This window comes from Hyperolius riggenbachi, chromosome 5, assembly GCF_040937935.1.
Source record: "Hyperolius riggenbachi isolate aHypRig1 chromosome 5, aHypRig1.pri, whole genome shotgun sequence".
NCBI classification, from domain to species: domain Eukaryota; kingdom Metazoa; phylum Chordata; class Amphibia; order Anura; family Hyperoliidae; genus Hyperolius; species Hyperolius riggenbachi.
In genome coordinates, this window is record NC_090650.1 from 266390238 (window position 1) to 266414854 (window position 24617).

General features: G+C 41.3%; 1 protein-coding gene and 1 long non-coding RNA gene across 2 annotated transcripts in view; one reads left to right on the plus strand and one right to left on the minus strand.

Annotated features, from left to right (window-relative positions):
• Positions 1–8101, plus strand: part of LOC137517641 (uncharacterized) — an 84956-nt gene extending 76855 nt beyond the window's left edge. Inside the window, exon 5 of the long non-coding RNA XR_011020605.1 lies at positions 7902–8101. This is a non-coding gene — a long non-coding RNA (uncharacterized lncRNA). The remainder of the gene's footprint in view (positions 1–7901) is intronic.
• On the minus strand, positions 1143–21468 carry GCM2 (glial cells missing transcription factor 2). Its single transcript, XM_068234626.1, has 5 exons — positions 21370–21468; positions 11154–11406; positions 8040–8152; positions 6141–6263; positions 1143–2042 (listed from the first exon to the last, which is right to left on the minus strand). Exons 1-5 carry the CDS (start codon positions 21466–21468, stop codon positions 1191–1193), a joined length of 1440 nt encoding a protein of 479 aa, XP_068090727.1. The 3' UTR covers positions 1143–1190.
• Positions 21469–24617: the final 3149 nt, after the last annotated feature.

Consider the following 24617-nt stretch of genomic DNA (forward strand, 5'->3'; position numbering starts at 1 on the left):
GCACTGCTCTGCACACATGGTCAAATTATTTATTTTATAAGTACACACATAATTCAAATGGTAGCAATGTAATTACGGTAAATACATGAAATAAGGGGAAATAGCCTGCCAACCGCTCAAAATCTTGCTGCCCTTCTCACCCATATCTCCACTAGAAATAGGAAGAACAATGTCAAATGTTGCAAATGTAACTTATAGGAACCTATTCATAAATGATTCTTTTACAGAAACCAGACTTGTGGTTTATGATTACAGATGGTTTTAATTGTAGAATTTGTCAGCACATTAGCAAGATTAGCTATGCGAAATGCGCAAGTCAGTGCTATGCATAGCTATCTGTTTCGTTCATTGTTTAAAACACAACCTAATTTAAATGTTAAAATGTGTTTTATATATTGGTTATGCAGAAGCTCCAGAAAAAAAAAGATGAAAACTCCGATTTAGGGCTGGTGCACACCAAGAGCAGATCTGAGAGCTTTGAAAAACACTAGTTTCTTGGGGCGAGCAAAGTAGGTTATCATCCGGGGCACAGAGCAGGAAGGGGGAGCAGTGGGTGCGGAGCGAACGCACCATCCTGGCCGGCAGAATAAGGTACATGCAATTCTTCCATCTTCCTCTTCGGTGTCCTGTTTCCATAGCTGCAGGACACCAGTCATCACGTGACCACCGCAGGAAGTTAGAGGAGGCCAGGATGGTACATTGGCTCTGCTGTGCTCTACATGGGGAGCCCTGGCTGCCCTATATTGTGTGTAGGGAGTGGGGAGGGAGGGGGGCTTTGGTTGCCTATATTGGGGGTGGGGAGGGAGGGGGGCTCTTCTGGCTGCCTATAGAGTGTGTGTGTGCTACAGGGGGCATGTTTTTTTTTTTAAATTGGCTACTTATAGACTTGTATGGGCAGTGAGTTGACATGAGGAATTATTCTGCAATGCAACTGAGCACTATGAACTAGGCCTTTCTCTTTAATAGGTAGGCAGACAGCTAGGGAGATAGTCTAACCTTTTTCCACTCCATGCAAAATACAAAACACAAAAAAAAAGAAAATTTGACTGCAGCGTTTTAATATTACATATACAGCTTGTTTATACAATCATGCAATGTCAGGAATTACTTTAACTTTGTACATCAATTCTTCAGACACAGCTCACTTGGACAGTAGATAATAACAGTTAATATTAGTCCATTTTATTTCTTTAATAGTCTGTATTGTCATATCTGTACGGCTGTGCTGAATAGCCATTACTCACACACGTGCCGTATCGGTAAAGGTCCATGTTTTCCACTCGTTCAGACTTTGTAGGAGCCTGCTCTTGATAGCCCAAAGCTGTTTTGATGACACCAAAGTCTTCTTGAGCTTTCATGTCAGGAAAGACGCCATCTGATATGCCATCTTGTATATTTGAATAGTTTTGTAAAGCTTTGACATCACACACATTGTCTGTGTACTTGACGACTGGTGGTTTGTAGGCCTGATATGAAACTTTGGTGGTAGTAGTTATAACAGTCTGTAAAGTTGGAGATGGCGACCTGGCGTATCTACATGGGTATTCAGGATTATAGTAAGAATGACCAGGATTGGTCTGAATTTGGCCATAGTCACTTCGGTCTGCGTATCCCGGTTTGGCAAATATCGGCTTCCATCCATGAAGTTTGCCAGAACCATCAAAATTTCTTTCATGGGGGTTCAACATGCTAAGATTGGGTTGTGGCGCATTTAATGGAACTCGTTCAGTATCAGGTAAACTTCCAACAGCTTCCTTATACAGTGGGGGATAGGAATTGGAGTTCATGTAACCAGAGACATGGAAATCATAGCCGCACGGTGCTCTTGGCACATATAATCTGTCAGAACATTTTGAAAATTCTCCTTGATAGCCCATTGTGCTATAATTAGGTTTGAAAGGGTCTGCATTCTGAAATGAGGTGTAATGCTGAGATGGTAGAGGAAAGCTTCCATCTACAAGACTGAAACGCTCTGGTCCTTCTATGCAAGATAGAGGATGGATGTTTGAGAAATGTCCACCGCTGTCATTATATCTTCCCACCTGAAAGGTATACAATCATGTTCAATATAAATAAAGACACATATGACAGTGTTGAGTGAAATATATCATGGTGTAAAATACAATCTATATTGCAAATATGTGTAAAGGTGGCCACACACTGTTTTAAATTTCTTTTCAGTTCAAGTTTTACCATCAATTTTTCTGATTGATTGTAACATTTAAAAAAATCTGACCGATGTGCCACACAAGTGTGGAAAATGTTTCCCCAATTATAAAAAAAATGATTGAAAATTGCTGGAGTGTATATATTAATACTTTGACAATCTACCACACACCATTCGATTCTCATAAAAATTGATCAGAAAAATCCACCACTCAAAAAAAAAAGCTTTTAATTTTTCGGGGAAATCTGATCTTTTTTTATCGGATTGCTGTTAAATCTGATCATTTTATTGTACCACGTTTGGTCACCTTAAAACATATAATCACTGATTCATGCAACTTTTCTGCCAGGCGATGTTTCTCACCATTTCAACAAGATACCTTTTCAGCAGCTAGCAACTTAAAAAGAACTAAAATTAGATAAGAAAATAATATCTATCTTAAGTTGATTTAGGTTAAATTATTTCAGTACTTTTTTTTTTTTTTTGCTTGCTGAGGGCTGAAAATGTATTTTATTGGCAAAAACAGAAAACTGTGCGAAAACTAAGGAGAAAAATAAATGGTAATGCCCTCAATTCACTAAGCTCATGCTGGAGATAATAAGGCAAGAGTAAACATGCCACTGCACGGTGAGAGAGTTATCTCTTCATTCCTTAAGTTACCTCCTCTGTAGATAAGTTTCCTCCTCTGTAGATAAGTTTCCTCCTGTGTAGATAAGTTTCCTCCTCTGTAGTTATTTTCACACGCAGTTAATTTACAGCTTGTCTTTAAGGTTAGAATTCTGAAGTTATTTTAAGGATTGAAGAGTTAACTTAAAGACAGAAGAGTTAACTTTAGGTTTGCCTGAGGTTAAATGTTTCCTGAATACTACATGCCTTATCACCATGGTAATAACACTAGAAACGTTATTAAAGACAGGAGATAAGCTTAGTGAATTGAGGCCACAGTGTCCATATATAAAGGACAGTTGTATATTGCAATTACCATTCTTCACATAGTGCTAATTATAATACCCATTAACATGAGGATTTCAATAGTTAATTACCCATGTAAGACAAGGCAACGTAATGTTGGATGGCACCAAACTGCTTTATCCTGCCGAAGGAGGCTTCAGAAGTCTTCAGGGAGCCCGAGTGCTCCTGAAGAAGGGTGGCCCTGTACTGCGCCTGCGCAAGCACGCTCTCTTGCACGCTCACGTGTGAGCAGTATGGAGCCGCACGTCTTCATGAGGACACGGCTCCCGAATACTTCCAAATACCCTTTCGGCGGGGGATTGAAACGGGGGGGGGGGGGGAGCCAGCACAGGATAGAGAGCACTAAGAGAGGAGACAGAAGGCTCTATATGACCCAGAGCCTTCCCTCTCCTTAGGTAAGTATTTGCTTCATTTTTTTTTAAATGCGGTTCCCATTCACTTTAAAGAGAATCTGTATTGTTAAAATCACACAAAAGTAAACATACCAGTGCGTTATGGGACATCTCCTATTACCCTCTGTCACAATTTCGCCGCTCCCCGCCGCATTAAAAGTGGTTAAAAACAGTTTTAAAAAGTTTGTTTATAAACAAACAAAATGGCCACCAAAACAGGAAGTAGATTGATGTACAGTATGTCCACACATAGAAAATACATCCATAAACAAGCAGGCTGTATACAGCCTTCCTTTTGAATCTCAAGAGATCATTTGTGTGTTTCTTTCCCCCTGCATCTCTCATGCACTGAAGTTTCAGGCTGCTCTTTTCTTCCTGCAAACAGCTTTGCCCTTGTCTGTAATTCCTCACTATGTGAAAGCCCAGCCAGCTCAGAGGACGATTTATCCAGCTTGTAAAAGATAAGAGAGAAGAGAGAAGCTGCTCTAATCTAAATAACACACAGGCAGTGTGCATAGAGGGGCCTGGAAGGGGGAGTTCATAGCAGAACCACAACACTGAAGAACTTGGCAGCCTTCCAGACACAGGCCGACAAGTCTGACAAGAGAGAGATGAGTTGATTTATTACAGAGACTGTGATAGTACAAAGTGCTGCAGTAAGCCAGAACACATTAGAATAGCTTTTGGAACTTGTAGGATGATAAAAAAAAGGATGCAATTTTTGTTACGGAGTCTCTTTAAGACCCATTTTCCACTTGTGATTTCGAATGCAGAATGCAGCCTATTTGAACCAATAGGCTGCATCCAAATCGTGTGTGTTCAGTGGCGTAGCTAAGAAGCTATGGGCAACGGTGCGAGTTTTACATGCCCCCCCCCAAACCTTCAATGCATAACAATTGATACAGTGCACCAAAACCTGCCAAGTACATCCACAGTGTGAGAGGTGCAGGAAGAGGATTGGGAACAGCTTGATAATCATTATTATCATTGAAAGCATGTATAGAAGTAACCATTACAAGCACAGGACCAATAAAGAACTAATACTGCAGTTGAGGGAGTGCCCTACAAGCCCCGGTGCGGTCAAGACCTCTGCAACCCCTATTGCTACACCACTGTGTGTGTTAAAAAAAATGGTGTTGGTTGCATTTTTTTGCAGAACGTATCCGAATCCCCATAGCCTTGTATGGTCGTGTTGTCAATGGGGTGCCCGTCCATTTCTGAATCGGCACCCCAGTGGAAACCCACCCTTAGGAATTGGAATATTGGCCTTCCTGCCACTCTAAGCCTCTGTGCAACCAGTAGTTTTTTATTTATTTTTCTTTTCTGCCTTCTTTTATTAATTTCTATTTCTTCTACTTTATTTTTTATTTCTGAATCATATTCTTTAAAATATGATTCTGAATTATCTAGGACAATTATGTAGGAGAATTTATGGTCTTATTGTAATATTTTTATTTTTTATAGGTCATTTTACATATCGGCCCATGTGCAATTAACTTTTTCTCCTAGGTTTTCAAATAAAATGCATTTCAACGCCTAACAAGCAAGAAAATACTCAAAATTATTTTGATATTACCGGTACTTTTTCAAATACTTTTTGGTACTTTTTATTTGTAAAGCATTGAAAAATTATTTTAAAGAGAAGATGAAAAATGATTTCCTAGGAGAAAACTTAGGAGAAAAAAGTTACCGGTAATTGCATACGGGCCATAGTCTTTAATGATACGTTGCTGACATTTGTTTCTCTTTTTACAAATTGTTATGTAATGCAAGACCATTCTGTAACTATACAGTATAATAATAATAATAATAATGATAATAATAATAATAATAACAACTTTATTAGAGCTAGTCATGTCATAGGCTATAAGTGATGCTTATAATATGAATTATATAACATGCCATAAGAAACAACCTACCAGTACACCAAAACAAAACATCCTAATACACAAGCCAAAAGGTTTACCGATAAGTGGAGAATCTTTTATTGTACCGTAATTGCTACCGATGGTGTATCAAATGAATTGAGCAGCAAATGTGGCATATTGAAATGTCCTAAAAGATAAAGGTAGATTTTTTGTTTTTACTTGGAATTGAATGAGGTCTCTGATGTGCTCACTTGCTCCTGCCTAGAAGGGTTGATCAATGATATGCAAATCCTTCTGAGTTTATGTAAATATACGCACATTTTTATCAAATATATCAAATACATGCAGTTTGAAAATGGACCACAGCAGCCAGGCAAGCAGCATTTTTATGGAAGCACCTTCCACATCCCTCTCACTGTAGGGTGGCCATACACTTGTTAGATTAGCAGCAGATAGATCATCAGATAGATGTCTGATCTATCTAACTGATGTGTTTAGGAACATTTTTTACTAGGAACAGATTTCCAATAGATTTCAGTATGAAATTTATTGAAAATCGATCTGATGGCATTTTTTTGCCATCAGATTTCCATTAGGTCCAATTCAAAATGATAAGCACTCTGAACAGATCGACCTAGATTTTCCAGCATGTCAGATCGATCGATCGGCCGCAAATCGGCTCAGTGTATGGGCCCTAGAAATGGAAATCTGAGCATGTTACAGAAATTGATGTTAGCTCACCTCAGATTCTAGAAGTTTCTTTTTCTGAGACAAACTGGATGATATCTGACGCTTCACAGCACTTCTTCGAGCTTCTGTCTCCGATTTACTTTCTGGTCTCGGGTGATCATGAACTCCCTTTGCCTAAAAATAAAGAGAAATGTTATCGCTGAACTGGTTCGCCATAGAATATGTTTTACTAAAAACCCTTCAGAGCTCAGGATGCCTTGTTTGACTGATTAGCCTTTGTGTTTGTTTTTCAAAGGAAGTGTTCTTCTGCATTCTTTCTGCTTAGCCATAGCGTCGGTATGAGAAGATGACTATCCTACCCAGCAATGGAAACACAGCAGTGTGTTCCATAACAACAAACTGTTGCTATAGGCTACATTATCAAAATACCCTGGCTTGCTTTGATAGGATTTAGTGCATGGAGAAAGAAGCATCAGTAACAGTTGAATGTAATGGGAACAGACATGTTAGAGTTTGTGGTCTGAAGTAATTGTTTAGTGTTGTTCTAAGTATCTTATCCAGCATATGTACAGTGTGCCCTGAAGGACACAGACCAGTCATTAGTGATTGGCCATGCTGGAAAACCATGCCTAACCACTACTATTGGTTACAGTACCTCTTGTTCCTACCCATCCTTCAGTGTGTGACAGACAGCTAAGCAGCACATCTGTACAGGGATCAGTCCCCCAAAGCAATCATGAATGACTGCTTCAGACAACCAAAGTTTAATGTGTATACAGGACCTCAGCAGTACATTGCTAAACTGATCTGTCATTGATAGAATGAAGGTTCCTTCCAGCTAATAGACATGCATGTAGAAACAGAATGTGCACCTTCTTACCAGGTGCCTTCTCTGTTATATATGCTGTTGCATTATTCAGGGACATATTTATCACCAGAGCAGGAACTTTCATATGGGTAAACTACACAACTGCCCAGGACCCCCCAAACTTTATTGCTCTCAAGTCAGGAACTGTGGGGCTCACAAGACCTTTCTCTGCCAGTACAGAATCAAAGAGATAATTTGCATATTCAGTAGTGGTGCATTGTGGGTAACCACAAATGTTCACTCAAAGCTGAATTATTGCACGTTTCCTTCTGTTTTAAGAAGGCAAATCACACATACAGAACCAAATTATCCCCAAGCTCCCATTTTACCTAAAATCATCCCTGTTTGCCATCAGGCTCCCAAGGGTTCTACACTGGGTGTAGGGGTGTAATAAGAGCCCATTACCCCCCCCCCTCCTCCCCCCCTTCGAATCCAAACATCTCCACACTGTACCCAAACTCCTTCCCGACCCCCCCCTGTCCCCCCCCCCCCCCCCCGTCCCCGCACACACCTTGCCCCGATATGCATGTAGAATAGCGGAGGAACCAGAGTAATATTTACCTGTTCCAGTCCTGCTGGTCTCCTCCATGCATCACAGCCGCACACTCTCGGCTGCCATTCGCCGCCTTCCAATCACATGACTCACATCGGTCATGTGATAGGGAGCCAGTAAATGGCAGCAGAAAGTATGCAGCTGTGATGCATGGAGGAGACCCACAGTGATGGAGCAGGCAAGCATTACTCCACTACCTGTGCTACTACTCTGCATGTGGGTGAGGAGAGGGAGGGGGCTACCAGTGGTTGCAGGGGCTATTGTTATGCCCCTGCCTGGGTGGCACATTGTTTATATGTTGTGGGTGGAGGGAGAAGGAGGGTGGTAAGATGTGCATTGTTCCAGTGCTGGAAATAACCGATAATAACGTCCATATATAATAATATCACAGGTAAGAGGGAAGTTATTACTGGAATTAAAGTATCAATGAGTTCCAGGCAATATTGCTTGCTGCTGTACACCTCTGGAAGCACAATATCTAAAAGCATCTGGACACCACTGGCATTCCATACAGCTTTAAAAGAAATACCTGAAAGAATATGGCTTTTCCCTCTACACGCCAGAAGTTTGTGACTGGATAGCCACTGTGACCTCGACAAGGAATCAGCTCCAAAGCTGCATTACAGTTGCCACATAGCTTTTCTGTAATTAAAAAAATAAAACATGAGATAAGCTTATCTTCTCAGAATTAGATATATATTTAGATAACCATTTATTATATCCAGGAATAAAATGGTGAAATTGTTTTGTCACTATTTCACATATCTATGGCCTAGTGCACACCGAGCGGTTTTTGGAGCGACCCGCCGGCCGCATCCGCCTGTAAAAACGCTTGGCTAATGTTTTGCAATGGGATGGTGCACACCGGCGGTTTGAGGTTTTTGCCCAGCCGCAAACGTGCCTCCTGCTGCACGCTTGCGGTTTTCTGAAGCGTCTGAAGTATAGGAAAAACGCAAACCGCTCTGAAAAACGCTACTTCAGAGCGGTTTGCCAGGCGTTTTTGTTACAGAAGCTGTTCAGTAACAGCTTTTACTGTAACAATATGTGTAATCTGCTACACAAAAATGCACCCAAAACCGCTAGGTATGTTTAGAAGACCTCTCTAAACACGCCTAGAATCGCTCTGAAATCAGCTCCCAATACCGCTAGCATATTGCGGATCTGCTAGCGGTTTTGGTGTGCACTAGGCCTATGTCCAAGTGGTGCACACACCTTGGCATCACTGCTGGCCCTGGTAGAGTATGGAACAGTGCAGCCATATTCAGTATTCAGTACACGGGAATGGTGACCACTTCACCTCTAAGGCCTGGTGCACACCAGAGGAGTTTTTCTGAGCGTTTTGAGTTTTTAAATCTGCTGCTAATGTTATCCTATGTGTCTGTGCACACTGGAGCAATGAGGTTTTGTAAAAAAAAACCATAGCATTACATTGGGAAGAGGCCAAACGCTAGAGGTTTCAAAAGCTCTTCCCAATGTAATGCTATGGTTTTTTTTTACAAAACCTCATTGCTCCAGTGTGCACTGACACATAGGATAACATTAGCAGCAGCTTTAAAAACTCAAAACGCTCAGAAAAACTCCTCTGGTGTGCACCAGGCCTATGGGTGTTTTCCCTTTGAAAGCAGTTTTCACATTTCTACGCTGTATCCATTTATTTAGCAACAACTTTATTACAACTTATCAAATCTAAATGTTACATTGTTTTTGAAATATCCTTTTTTTTTCTCGACACAAATTAGACTTTCTTCAGGTGGTACTTTTTTCTAAGAATTGTTAAAAAATTATTTTATTTTATAAGCATTTTAAAGGGAATAAGAAGGAAAATAATTACATTGTGTTATACTGGGGCAGGGAGGCAGCAGAATGGGTTAATAGGCAGGTTATTGGGACAGGAAATTTATATTGTATTATTTTTTATATTTTTGGCCACAAGAGATGTCTCCACACATTTCCTGTCTGGTTAGAACGCAGCTCCAGCTGCATTCCAGCCAGCAGGAAATTACAGTTACTGCAATTTACAATGCAATGATTACTGTTGCTCGTTGCGACAGTGATCAATGTCACTTTAGACACTTACATTTGGGAATGAATGTTATCATTCACCAATCTGTGCACTACCACCAGAAGCCATGACTGCGTGTGCGCTGGGCATAAACAGTGAGGAACAAGTATCTACGCCCTTGGGAGCCCAAGTTTGTTTTTCTGGGACGTAGATACTCATTCCAGGGGAGAGCAAGTGGTTAAACTGAAAATGTGATGACAGAATAATGAGACCTGTGGGATTTGAAATCCCTTGGTATTCAAGCTGATCCTTCTGGCAACAGAGTCACATGCCAATGTATAGTACTGGTTTCCTTTCTTAGAAGATGCTCTAGAAGCACTGCTTTTTTTATTTTTTTACACAAAAATTTTTTTGTGTGTTTTTAGTCAAAGATGCCAAATGAAAAGGCATCAGGTATTCAAAAACAACCAAAGCAAGCAATCCAGATTCATGACATTCAAGATACAGAGGAACCACAGAGCAGCTTGCTATATGAATTATATATCAGAGTACTACAAGACATGAGTTTTATTACACTGATTAGGATTTTTTGTATTTTCCACATGACATTTCCCACAAAATTCATAGCATACATGTATATTAATATAATATTATATTATAGCCAAAGTAACACATCATCATAAGACATCCCGTAAGAAGTGAATTGCCACCTTCCAATATTTATTTACTTGCGAGCAGAGCGATGCACAATGTATAAAGATTAATTTCCACAAGCCTGCCTGGAGAGAGATATTTAGAAGCACTCCCTAATGCTGGAAGGCATACAGGCTGGTATGTTGCATTACTGATCAGAGTCTAATGTTGTTATTTTAAACACATTTGGTTATATAAGTATACTGCCATTTAAGCTATTTTAAACACACGTAACTATAAATACACCAACACTTGACATTTTAAATTGCTTCTGGGCCCTGAAAAAAATATTTTCTGCATATATTAAGAAGTAACTTTCAACAGATATAGAGAGATCTGCACTTAAAACTGATGAGGAGTTTAGACATCGGGCCATATACAATTCTCTTTTTCACCTGAGTTTTCTCCCAGGAGATAATTTTTCATCTTTGATTTTAAATAAGTTTCCAGTACTTTTCAACTAAAAATGTACCAAAAAGTTGGTGAAAAAATACTATTAAAATTATTTTGAGCATATTCTTGCCTTCTGGGGACTTAAAATGCATTTTATTGACAAGTTTAAAAATATCACCTAGGAGAAAACTCAGGTGAAAAAGTGAATTGCATATGGCCCCTGGGCCCATATTATAGTTATTTAGTATTTATGTATCGCCGACATCTTCTGCAGCGCTGTACAGATGCAATTCACTTTTTCTCCTGAGTTTTCTCCTAGGTGATTTCTTCACACCTTTCCATAAAATGCCCTTTAAACCAACAGCAAGCAAGAAAATAAATAAAATAATGTTGATAGAATGTTTTCACCTCCTTTTGGGTACTTTTTCAAATATAAAATGCTGTAAAGTTAATTTAAAGAGAAGTTGAAAATTATCTCCTAGGAGATAAGTCAGGAGAAAAAGTTATTTGAATATGGGCCCTATTGTTTTACAGAAGTGTTAACGTTACACTTACTCTGTTGTTTCTGTCGCGCTTTGTCACAGATTGCCGGCCTGAGCTGTAATTTGCCTCCGTCAGATAATGTACAGCCTCGGCTGCACACCACCACACCCAGGCATGACTTCTTCAGGATCTGACAGTTATGATTGTTGGTATTCCTCATGGCCCATCCGCTGAGATGGCGCTGGGCATTCTTGTCCTCGGCACTGTATATATACCGAACGTAGCTATCTGTCCACTCCTGGAAACTGTCATACTGCTTTAGATCCTGTCATATCAAAAGAAATCATGGTCATGCACACTGAGATACAGTCACATATACAAAAATGTCAAGAGATGTAACTACTCCAGATATTAAGGACAAAAGGGACCACATATTTTAAAATATTGATATCCAAGTGTCAGTGGCGTAACTAAGGAGCTTGGTGCCCTGGTTCAAGTTTTAAATGGGACCACAAGCACTCTATTGATGTTAAGCCCAAAAACCTACCAAGGACAGCTGCAGTATCAGAGAGGTGTAATCAGAGTAATGAAACGGTTTGTTAAGGATTACCACTATTCAATACACATACAACGGTGTTCATTATCAACATAACACCAATTAAAAGCTAATAATATGGATATTATTATCTGGTCCCACTAGGGATAGCGCGAGTATCAGAAGGTTACTCGCGCTATTTATGTTAGTGAATCAACCCTTTTGTCCCATATTCACAAATGCATGGCACAGAAATGTTACTGTTGTGGGCCTTGCGCAATTAGTACAACACGCGTTACTCTAACAAGGCTCATATCACCTAGGCATAACCTAGATAATGGGGTTGTGCTAATTGCGCAGCATGCTACCTGTAACAGTAAAATTGCTGTACACTTCTTCAGCACTGCAACTTTAGTGTGCTTTTGTGAATATAATTTTTTATATGTTTGTTTTTAAATAATTGATGTAAGAAATGTTACTATATTAGTGTCTAGATGATTGCAGGAGGAGTATTCTTGGCTGTTTATTTATTATAGATTATATATTATGTAGAACAGCTCATACACTGTATAGCCATATTTAAATAATCCATTGGTCCATTTAAAGGGGGACAGTACAATGGCTAAGTGATAATCATTCTTGCTGTGCAGTCCTAGGCAAGGCCGTGCAGATGGTCCTCACAGAGGTGGTGCTCAAATTTGAAAAACTGGCCCCAATCAATCAACCAAATGAGTGTTAAATTCTGTATGTAATACCCCCTCTACAGAAAGCAGCATTAGGCAGTCTTTGCATCCCCCCCCCCCCTCCTTATAGCAGTATCAGGCAGACTTTGCACAGTGGAGCCTACTGTAGACATGGACTTCCCTATCTGTCCCCTTTGATCAACACCCAAGCTTCTTTTCAGGCTAAGAAGAAGTGGTTGCCAATATACAGTGGCTGCAAAGCATTGGTAGGGTCAAAATTGTAGTAAGTGCTAAGGTGCAGTGGGTGCCCAGATTCACTGGGTGGCAAGATGCAATGGTCCAACTCATGCTAAGTTGCAGTGGGTGCTGAGGTGCCAAAGTACAGTCTGTGTCAAGCTGCAGTGGGTACCAAGGTCCAGTTTGTGAGAAGATGTCATGTATACCAAGTTGTATTGGCTGTTAATCTGCAGTGGGTACCATATGAGTGCCAATTAGTACAGGGAGCCATGTGAGTGCTGGGTACAAGCCAAGAGTGGGTACTGTGTGCAGTAGGTGCAGTGAGCAGGACATGAGTGAGTAGTGAGTGCTATGTGGGATCTGGATGCCATAGGAGAGTACTGGGTGTCATATGGGTTTGGACCATAGGTGGGTACTGGGTGCTGTTTGGGTACAGGCCATGTAAGGGTACTTGATGCATATAATAGCTAGGTACTGGGTGCCATGTGGGTACAGACCATGGTCGGCTACCGGGTGCAGACCATGAAGAGTCAGTGTGGGTACTAGAGGAATTGAAGGACACTGTGGGTGCTGGAGGAGACTTTACAGTGGGTGCTGGGGAAGGGAGGGATCTGTATGGGTCCTGGGGAAGGGAAAAGTAACTGTGGTTGCTGGGGAAGGGAGAAGGGAGAAGTAACTGTGGTTGCTGGGGGAGGGAGAAGCCACTGTAGATGCTGGGAGGTGGGAAAGTTGACTGTGGTTGGTGGAAATGGGAGAGGTCACTGTAGGTACTGCTGGAGAAGGTCTGCTGGGGACAGAAGGGGTACCACTGGGGGGGGGGTCACTGTGGGTGCTGGGGGAGGGATAAGTCAGTGTTGGTGCTGGGGGAGGCAGAATCACTGCTAGTGCTGAGGATGGAGGGGGTCACTGTAGTTGCTAGGTGGAGGAAGAGGTCACTGTGGGTGCTGGGGAGGGAGAGGTCACAGTGGGTGCAGCTGTCAAGGAGACTCCATCTTACTTGTACCCACACAACTGAAGGAATGGCCACACTAGGGTCTCAGGCAGGGGCGGAGCTTTATGTGGGGTGGGCAGAGCTTTTTGCATGTGGTGGGTGGAGCTACTCGCATCCAGGACGGAACTTCATTTGCACAGCCACAGGCACCCTTTTATTGAATATTTAAAGAAGGGGGTGCCCCCTTAATCAGTACACTTCCGGGGGCCTAAATTTTGTTTTGTGATGCCTAATACAAACAATGCAATTTCCCACCCAATTCACGGGAATCAGGCGATTATTTCCAATATGTCCGATCAGCTCACGATTGATGACGTGATCAATTGTGTGGACTTATAATTGGAAAATTGATCACTTAATCAATCGGGTGCACTTTGGACATGTACACACGATGCAACTTCCCGTCCGATCACCCGTCGATCGGGCGGGAAATTGCATTGTGTGTACCCAGTATAAGACTGCTGTCCCAATTCCTTTTATTTCCATGGGAAATTCATAGGAAGTCCCAACAGCATGATGTTTTTCCCAAAGGCACCCCTTTCCATAGAACAATACATGTCTGAGCAGCATGTCTGTACAGCAATCATGGCAAACAGCTGCCTGAAAGAATAACAATTATTGTTCAATGTACTCTTTACAGGGCTGTGGAAAATATCAGCACCCCATAAATGAATAATGGTAATAACAGTTTTCATCAACAGACATTTGTACATGTATATCTGGATACGCTGTTCTCCTAAAATTAGTCCTACACCAAAAATAAGCCCTAGTTACTGTTCATAAAAAAGTCATTCAAAATAGTATCCAGGCAGCTACAGTATACATGTAAAGAGTACAATCAACTGGCAATAGAATGCAGCAGGACAGATAGACTCTTCACCAGGGTAAGCAGAACTAACCCCCCCCCCCCCCAACCCCCCACTCCCCCCCAAAAATCGCACTCAAAAGGGTTTTTTCCCCCCAAGAATAAATGCAGATTGCTGTGCGGGACCAACAAAAGATGGATCGGGGAAACTACGGCGACCAAATGAGCGATTGTACCCCGATCCATCCTCTGCCACAAGAACACACGATGGCATGGGACAGGTGTGACACGATCATTGTACCCCGCACAGGAGTCTACGGCATGGGAGTGATTGCAATTCGCCATAATGGTCGTAATCACCGCATGTAACCTGTCACAAACAAGTCACCACAAACATCACAACATGGGTTAAGCACTAATGAATCTTTTGAAGCAAAAATGAATATAAGACCCTGTCTTATTTGGGGGGAAGCACAGCATGTGCACCTTGCATCTATGAAGCCTTGATAAACATGATTCCCCAGTAATGTCACAATGCACAGCACACGGGGGCCATATGCAATTCACTTTTTCACCTGAGTTTTCTCCTAGGCGATATTTTCACAACTTGTAAATAAAATGCCTTTCACACCCCCAGCAAGAAAACAAATACTCAAAATAATTTTGAAAGTACTTTTTCACCTACCTTTTGGTACTTTTTCCAGTGCAAAGTGGTAAAACGTTCATTTAAATTGAAGATGAAAAATTATCTCCTGGGAGAAGACTCAGGAAAAAAGTGAATTGCATATGGGTCACTGTCTTTCAGGAAACAATATCAAATCTAACCTTACTGGCCCAGTTTTCAGGATAACAGTATGGCTAAAAGGCAATGGGATCCATACATAGGAAACCCAAAGCAGGAATAATATAGAGAATACAAGCCCAATACTTTGTGAATTGCTAGCTCAAGCTAAGTTAAGAGATTAAGGCCCATTTGCAATTCACTTTTTCTTTTAAGTTTTCTCCTAGATGATATTTTCACACCTTAGAAATAAAATACCCTTTAAGCCACCAGCAAGCCAGAAAATACTCAGAATAAGTTTGACAGTATTTCTGCACATACTTTTGATATGTTTTCAACTGTAGAATGCTGAACATTTATTTTAAACAGAAGATTAAAAAAATCTCCTTGGAGAAAACTTAGGTGAAAAAGTGCATTGCATGTGGGCGGAGTTGTTCAGACTTCACCCTCTGCTTGCTGTCCTGTTTGATGCAGGTGTGAGAGACAAACTATTGAAATGAAAAGATGAGCATGACAGTCAGGCTAGTGACACTTCTCATCTATACTTCTACCTTTAAGTTGGACATAGACCAGCCAATCAGCCCTGTGATCAGCTGTTGCTTATCACTTCTGGTAGGTATCCATAAAAAGTACAAAGCTGGGTACCCATTCCCTGATCCGCTCTCCACCGATTTTCCAACACCTCTGGTCCCTGACATGTAACTCATTGACCTTTGAATTGATAGCAACTGAGTGCAGGCTGATCTCAGGGAGATAAGATTACAGCCATCAGGAATATGGTGTATAGTGGCCCAACTGCAATCACTGTACTAATAAGACATTTTCTGCTGTCCATAAAATTGGGATTTTCCCCATCAGTAAACCATTGCTATGCTATATACAAGTTTTACCTGTATATTCACTGTATGTAGTTACAGGTAAAATACTTTGCTGTGATAGCTCGTATCCCTTCTGTCAACACTTGTCAATTAATTGGGGCTTTCTAGCAAATACAGCACAACTAATAGAATTATTCCCATCACTAAACAGCATTGTGAAGCGATAAAGATGTTAATAAACGTTCATGTATATCAAGCGATTAGACAAAGCTTTATGATAAAGTTTGAGCTGGGCTGCACAATGCACATAGGCAGTTTCCTAGAGAATGCACAGATGTGTTTGGCATAATAGCAATGATGCCAGGCTGAGCTGGTAGCTGCCTTGGCATTACCAGGCGTGTGCTACTGTTCGCATTGGCAATGTGCCTGGCGATAGAAGTCTCAATGATGATTGAACAGTCACCCCCGACACGTTCCTGTTGTGAGCTGTGACTTGTATGTTTGCTTATCGCTTTCACTGTGTACAGATCGGATTATGGTGTCGCTACTTCACAGACTGCCTCTGGGCTGTGCAAATGATTTATCACTTCCAGTCATTTGTCATTCCAGAAGTAACAACTGATAAGGAGTAATTACTAGGGAAGGAGATAAGTGAAGATACCGTCAATTTAAATAGGCAATCATATCCAGAATTTTGCCATTTTTTTTAAATACACCGGTACATGCTATTCATTTTATATCCCCAGGAGGAGATCAGGATATATTTTAAGCCTCCTCTATATTGAAATAAAACAAACAAAACACAATCAGCCAGGAGCCCAGAGCAACCCTCTGGATAGCCACAACCTCCGTATGTTCTGCCTGTGGGAAACAATGCCCTACAGCTCTTTAGCGAATGACTCTCATGCAAATAATTATAAATGTACAGGTATATGGAGAGTATTAAATATTCTAAATGCGGCACTCTTTTATATCAGCGCTACGGACTATGTTGGCGCTTTATATATCTAAAAAATAATTAATCACTATTATAAGTGCTTTAAGGATATCCTTCTTATTGTTCCCTACCCTCTGACAATTGGAAAAACACCACTGGCAGGGAATCCTTCAAGAAACTATTCTCTATGTTCTGGTAGAGGTGTGTCAGCATGATGTTGTATTGATATACCTTGTGTGTCCTCTGTGTGCCATGTCAGTATGATGCTGTATTGATACACCCTGGCTGCCAGTATGCAGTGTCAGTATGATGCTGTATTGTTACGCTAGGGCTGCCAGTATGCAGTGTCAGTATGATGCTGTACTGTTACACTCGGGCTGCCAGTATACTGGGCCAGTATGATGCTGTATTGATACATCCTGGCTGCCAGTATGCAGTGTCAGTATAATGCTGTATTGATACACCCTGCTTGCCAGTATTCAGTGTCAGTATGATGCTGTATTGTTACACTAGGGCTGTCAGTATGCAGTGTCAGTATGATGCTGTACTGTTACACTCGGGCTGCCAGTATACTGTGCCAGTATGATGCTGTATTGAGACACCCTGGCTGCCAGTATGCAGTGTCAGTATAATGCTGTATTGATACACCCTGCTTGCCAGTATTCAGTGTCAGTATGATGCTGTATTGTTACACTAGAGCTGTCAGTATGCAGTGTCAGTATGATGCTGTACTGTTACACTCGGGCTGCCAGTATGCAGTGTCAGTATAATGCTGTATTGATACACCCTGGCTGCCAGTATGCAGTGTCAGTATAATGCTGTATTGATACACCCTGCTTGCCAGTATTCATTGTCAGTATGATGCTGTATTGATACATCCTGGGTGCCAGTGTGATCTCTGTGTGCCGTGTCAGTATGATGCTGTACTGATACACCCTGGCTGCACTGATGACATTATTGATAACACCGTGTGGCGTCTTTGTTGTCTGAATAGCTCCCTTTACTTCAACCAAAACGAAAAATGTTTATGAAATCTCCCAGCTGCAAAACCAGTCTAAAAATAACAAGTTTGAGAAGTGGAGAAATGCCCTTGAAAAATGAGGGAACAGATATGGCAAATCACTGCACCTCTCTCATAACAAATAATTATCGGTTGCATCGGGCAGAGACTGAAAGACCACTCATGTCCTCCAATGTAATTGTATATGATAGGCAGTATACTTCAGCATGCAGTCTGTTCACTGCTCTCATAGGAAAACTGTTACTAATATAGGTGGGTCGCTCCAGCTAACCTGCCACCAGCGTCCCTCTATACCTGCTTGTCGCAGGGTCATTCTGCGACCCCGGCATCATTCAATCTATTAATTACAAACACGCCACAAAGGGGGTGCACTGTTAAATAATAATAATTATTATTTATTTATATATATTTTTTAGAATAATTTTTTTTTCTTAAAAAACAGATGTAAAATGACTTTCTGTAGTAAAAGATGTCATAAAGAGCAGCTGCAATACATAATGCTGAGTCTGCTGACAAACAGCGAGAGCTTTCTTCCATAGTGCCCTTATTAGTATAATTATTAATATCACACACAGAGCCGCTATGCAGAATGTAGTTAGAAAGTAAGCTCTGCTGGCCAGGGATCGTCTCCTTCTGTGGCATTGGCACATCAAAAGTTTGATGTCTAAGTGTATATAGTATTGCTCAAAAGTGTTGTTGTAGTAATAATAATAATAATAATGATAACATTTTATTATTATTATTATTATTATTACTACTATTATTAGTATTATTATTCCGTTTACACTGTTTTCTGTAGGGAGTCCTCAAATACTGTCCCACATCTATTTGAATATATTCAAAACAATAGGTAATTAGGAATGCATAGCTGTGACATGTAGTTCTCCTACTGTACAGTATGCCCACCGATTTAGTATCATGATGTAGGGACGTGATCCGCAGAGCACACTGTCTATATACAGCAAATAAAGATATATTTTCCACGGGCAAAGTCCTTGTCACAATGATTTCTGGTGTTGCATGCAAATTATTATGTCATTGTCACCCCATTGATGTGGTGCCAGCTTTCTTATATTCGTGTGCACTTACTGTGGCTAGCTACTCATCCATTTAGTAACTTAAATCTCGAAAAGTTCATATACTCATTATAACATTTATTTTACTCAATGTTTCATCAAGTGTGGCCCTGTCACCATTATGCTGCATAGTTTATATGGTTCAACAACAACGTGATTTGCAAGTTTTCATAATTAGTTGTACACAGTCCTGTGCCATTCTATGCCCTTTTCAGAACAGAATACTTATGCTGCCGTCTGAATAATTATATTGCTTTATTTATAGGTAATAAGTTCTGTTTAGTTGAAAATAGGCAGAATGAATGGCTAAAAGCAATGTTTGAAATGCAACTGCATATGATAAAAATCAGAATTCTTCTGACTCTCCATCCAGGTGTGGCTAGTTGATGTGGATGATGCAATATACCTATAACGGATTATCTCAGTCTGATACACATGTAGTCATTGCCTATAAGCTTTTGTACTCAACACAAATCACAATATTACAAATGGCAGATGCTATACTTGTATATTTCTACATTTTAATACAAGTGTTCATATGCACTTTATATTATTATAACAGTTTACCTACTGGTAATAAATGTTATTTTCCAAACTGTCAGACTAGTATTTCTGCTCGGCAATGTCACACTGCATCTGTCTTGCAAAATACAATATTATCACATCACAGCACGATGTAGGTGTATGTTCAGTCCTACTGAACTTGCTGTTGCCACCAGCGATGTCCAAAGGGATACTGGTGGTACTGCCTTGCATGTGAATCTAATGCAAATTCTATCCAGCTTGCAAATACACAACTCAAACGCACTTTTGTGCCGAATAGGAATGTCCCAATTCCAAACTGCATAACATTTTAATTAAAAATGCATGCGAGACGGATGTATTAGTATTTCATTGATCATCTTTAATTTAGCAGAAGCAAGATTGACTACTCTTACCATGTACACTACTTACTATAACTCAGTAAGTCAGCCCTTTATCAAGTACAAGCAATAATAAAAGATAACCAACATGCATACAGAAATAGCAGATCTTGGTCAGGAATGAAATGCATCTAAATGCACATTAGGTGCTCGATGAGGTCAGAAGCTGCTGGATGGACATGTTGGATACAGGGAGCAGGACATCTCCTCTCAGCTTAGCACCACACACCCAACAATATCCTGCAGCCACCCCAGTAACCTGCACTGGAGGGGACTGACTCCGGGACCAGCAGAACAAGGACCTCTGCATCTGTACCGCGCCGGGACTACAGGGGGGCACACGTGCTTTTGCAGCAAAGAGGCTACATTGGAGATATATTTGCTTAGCATTCTGATCAATTATGAGGTGTCACATTTAAAAACACACTGCCCGGGCAGAAAGACATTCTTCACACCTGCTGGAATATTATGGATTTGAATTGCGCAAAAACAGAACAAATGTTTATGTTAGGAGTACACAATCATTTTGCGCACAGGTGCTGCAGGAGTCCCGGCTTATGCGACACTAATACAAGTATTATGACACTAATGAACACGATACAATTCCGTTTTCTTTCTAAGTTTTCTCCTAGGTTAAATTGTTACATCTTATCAATGAAATGTCATCTATTCTAAGCCACCAGTAAGCAATAAAACACTCCGAATAATTTTGAAAGTCCATTTTCATCTACTTATTTGTACTTTTTCAATTGCTGAAATGCTGAAAAGCTATTTAAACAGAATGAGAAAACAGGAGAAAAAATGAATTGGATCAGCCCTATGTATTTTATGCGTTTGCTAGAGCTACTATAGCTTGATATAAAGGGAGATATGGTATTGGTAGTATTAGTATAGCAGGATTTGCTGTACTCTTTCTATATGTTGCTACTTAAATTATTTTATAAATGTATTGAGGAAAAAGCTAGGTGGCCACTAACGATTCAATCTTTTTCAATCAATCTTACCAAATCTATGTAGTAAAAGAGTCATCTGAGTGAATATATTGAATGTTTACTTTAGGCAGTCTCTTATATTACATAGAAATGGTAAGATTGGATGAAAAAGATTGTATCGTTAGTGGCCAGAGAGACCGGTTTCCCTCGTTTAATCCGTCATCAGATTTGGTGTATATACAGGGCTATATATGTAGTCTCGGGAATAGATTGTGTGTATAGCCGGTCCCCAGACGGGCAGGTTATTTGATGCCTAGCTGTTGTGTTTCTGTGTTGTACCGCCGGTGTATATACGCCATGCATGCAGTGTGAAAGTATTTGCTAAGCTCGGCTTCGCCTATAAGCCAGTGTTTGGAGAAGGTGACTCTTTGAACTCTCCCAGGTACTGATTTCCGAGCGCCGCTGTGTTGTCTTAGCACGCCGCAGGTGATTGCACAGAGTCATCACTGCTATTTCACACCAGCTCCTCACAGACACAGTGCTACCCACCTGCGGGAGTTTGGGGTCATTGATGTCCCAGTTGAGCTTCATCCCATAGGAACAGATGCAGTCGTTGTCATCGTACATCTCACCAGAGATCTTGGACATGATCAGTACTGGTTAGCTGGAGCTATAATCAGCTTTACGCCAGACCTGCAAAAATGTAACGCAAAGTAGAAATATAACCTCATTGAAATGCGTTTCTGTATGACAAATCATCCAATGTGTGGCGATAGGCTAAATGATTGGCCCAAATACATAGTACTGAAGCAGATAATGAATGACAGGTACTCAGGGACTCAGCCAAGAATTCTAGAGGAGATGGTAGCAGGAAAAGTTTGCAGAGACCATATGGCAGTAGTACATAAAGTATGGGAGAAGAAGGGTGACATACCTGTGTGACGGCTGCCAATGTCTCAGGAGTGTCCCATGGATGAAGTGTCAGCTGCAGGTAGACTCCTGTACAGCCCCTGTGTCTCTTCCTCCTCCTCCTCTGCTTATGTAGATATGAGAGGAAGATCTGTCTTATCACTACCTGCTGTCAGTTGTGCAAGATTCTCTACTACTGATCCGTGAGACTGACCCCTCCTTCTACACACTGCTAACACCATACAAGGGGATCAGAGGGAAGCAGGCAGATCACATATACCCATTCATTCAGTGGCAAAGGGAAAACATCCAGGTGACAAGTGGAAGCAGATTTATACACACATGTCAAGAAGACAATGATGACAATCAGAAATTTCCTACATCAAAGGTCAAGGTCTGTAGCTCATTTCAAGATGCTCCAAACCAACTCCAGACAGCTGTTGGTAGCTGCAAATTAAAAGTTTGTTAAAACACTGCTTTAGATGTACCTACTGCATGGTGGAAATACTTGAAAATGCATGCGAGTTATGGCACTATTTGGTTATAATACTGCAGCACTGCTAAGCAGAATTCTGATATATCTGAATGACTATGTTGAAGAATAACACAAGACAAGACAAGACAAATAACATTTATATCACGCTTTTCTCCTGGAGGATTCAAATCGCCAGAGCTGCAGCCACTAGGGCACACTCTATAGGCAGTAGCAGTGTTAGGAAGACTTGCCTAAGGTCTCCTACTGAATAGGTGCTGGCTTACGGAACAGGCAGAGGCGAGATTCAAACCCAGGTCTCCTGTGTCAGACGCAGAGCCAGAGCCATTACACCATCCAGCCACTCATTACAGTGCTTTGGATTAGTACACCTACCTCTGTTACCTCTATGCAGAGAACCTTATGGTGCCCATACATTACCACTTACCATTTACTGAAAGGATAATGTAGGCAGTTCCCTTATATTACATAGAAATGGTAAGATTTGATGAAAAAAATGGTACCATGTTAGGGTACCATAAGACTCCCACAGTCCTCTGCACATCAGGCGTTACATAGTTACAGTTATTTGGGTTGAAAAAAGACATACGTCCATTGAGTTCAACCAGAAAATAAAGTACACCAGCCTGCTCCCTCACATATCTCTGTTGATCCATGATTGGCTCTACTGAAATGAATAGGGAATCTTGCATGTGCCAGGCATTTCAGTGCCTCAGCTAAATGCTGACCATGTCCATTATTTAAAGCAAGTCTTAAGCGAACCCTCCCCCCCCCCCCCCAAAACACAGATACCTATGGAGAGGGGGGGTTCTGAGTCCTATAGAGCCTTCCCATTCCTCTCACAGTCCCCTCGCTCCCTTGCTGTCTCCCCTGTTTCAATCTGCTGCCACGCGAGGCTTCGGAAAATCTTTGGGTGCCCAAGTGCTACCAAAAACAGGTGGATCCATACTGCACAAGAGGAGTACCCGCTTGTGCATGCTTGCACATGCGCAGTGTGGAGATGCCTGTCTTCCGGAGCACTCGGGCTCCTGAAGTCTTCTGAAACCTCCTGTTGCTTTACAGAGCACTGTTCCCGGTGCAACAGCTGTGTTGCGCTGAGTACAGTGAAGTACAGCTGAGTACAGTCAATGAAAAGTATGCTTCACTTCCACTGTTAACATGCGCGTTTACCAGTAACACACTGCATGCAGTGCGTTACCATAGCACAACCTGTTATACTGCAACACATTACATTGTGAACGTCACATAGGTGGTGTATTGCAGTGGTAAGCCAATTTACAGAGTGGCCGTTACACTGCACCTCGATGCACTGCTGTGAACAGAGGGTACACTGCATATGTTGCAGTACAGCAGACAACATAATGCAATGCAGTTATACTCTAATGATATGTTCACATCTGCACGTTAGTCAGCATTCATCGTAATGACACTCTGCATACTGTGCATTTATTGGACAAGTTGCACAATTACAGTTGCAATAAAGCATTCTTCTGTGTACTGTGTGCTTCACTGTATGGGCTGCATCACACTCGTAACACCATTGCATTGCAATCCTGCTTTTTTAGGAAGTAGAACAGAACATGCATAGTGTGAAAGCAGGTTTCTTTCATGCTGTGCATGTTGCATTGTGATAAGTTTGCAATGCAATAAAGCCAAAAAGTCACATCATGCAGTAGCATTGCCATGCGACCATACAGTGAGATATACACTACAATGAATGTATGCCTCACTGCCAGTGCAAACATGCACGTTGCCCTGTAAACAGAGAGCTTGGGTATCATCTTCTCTTCTCCTCTGTTTTCTTTTTCTTTTCGCTTTAATTATTTCCTATGCAGCATGTAGGGTGTTGCAATAGCACTGATACCCGAAGTGGTTCCAAAACTTCTCTGATGCCTTTTTAGGCCTGGTGCACACCAAAAACCGCTTGCAGATCCGCAAAACGCTAGCGTTTTTTAAAACGCTTTTTCTTATTTTTATGAAGCGTTTTGCGTTACAGTAAAAGCTGTTACTGAACGGCTTCTGTAACAAAACCGCCTGGAAAACCGCTCTGATCGAACGTTTTTAAGAGCGGTTTGCGTTTTTCCTATACTTAACATTGGAGGCAGAAACGCCTCCGAAATCCAAAAAATGCTGCAGCCCGGGAGTATGCGTTTCTGCAAAATGCCTCCCGCTCTGGTGTGAACCACCCCATTGAAATACATTACTCTAGCGTTTCCACATCCGCAAGCGGATCTGAAAACGCGACAAAAGCCGCTCGGTGTGCACCAGCCCTCAGAGTAGATAACGGCAGGGATTGAGTCAGAAGGTTAGTGTTGGGCATCAGCTGAGAGGTTGGGTTAGGCATTTTGTAGTTGGAGGATTGGTTAGATTTAGGCATTGGTAAAGGGAGGGCTTG

What these genes read in the sequence shown, in the direction of transcription:
- GCM2 (XM_068234626.1), bottom strand. Translation starts at nt 21,468, where the DNA reads ATGTCCAAGATCTCTGGTGAGATGTACGATGACAACGACTGCATCTGT. An exon ending in ATGACCCCAAACTCCCGCAG is followed by an intron (nt 11,407 to 21,369) that starts GTGGGTAGCACT and finishes TTGATATGACAG; the next exon opens with GATCTAAAGCAGTATGACAG. An exon ending in AGCGCGACAGAAACAACAGA is followed by an intron (nt 8,153 to 11,153) that starts GTAAGTGTAACG and finishes TTTTAATTACAG; the next exon opens with AAAAGCTATGTGGCAACTGT.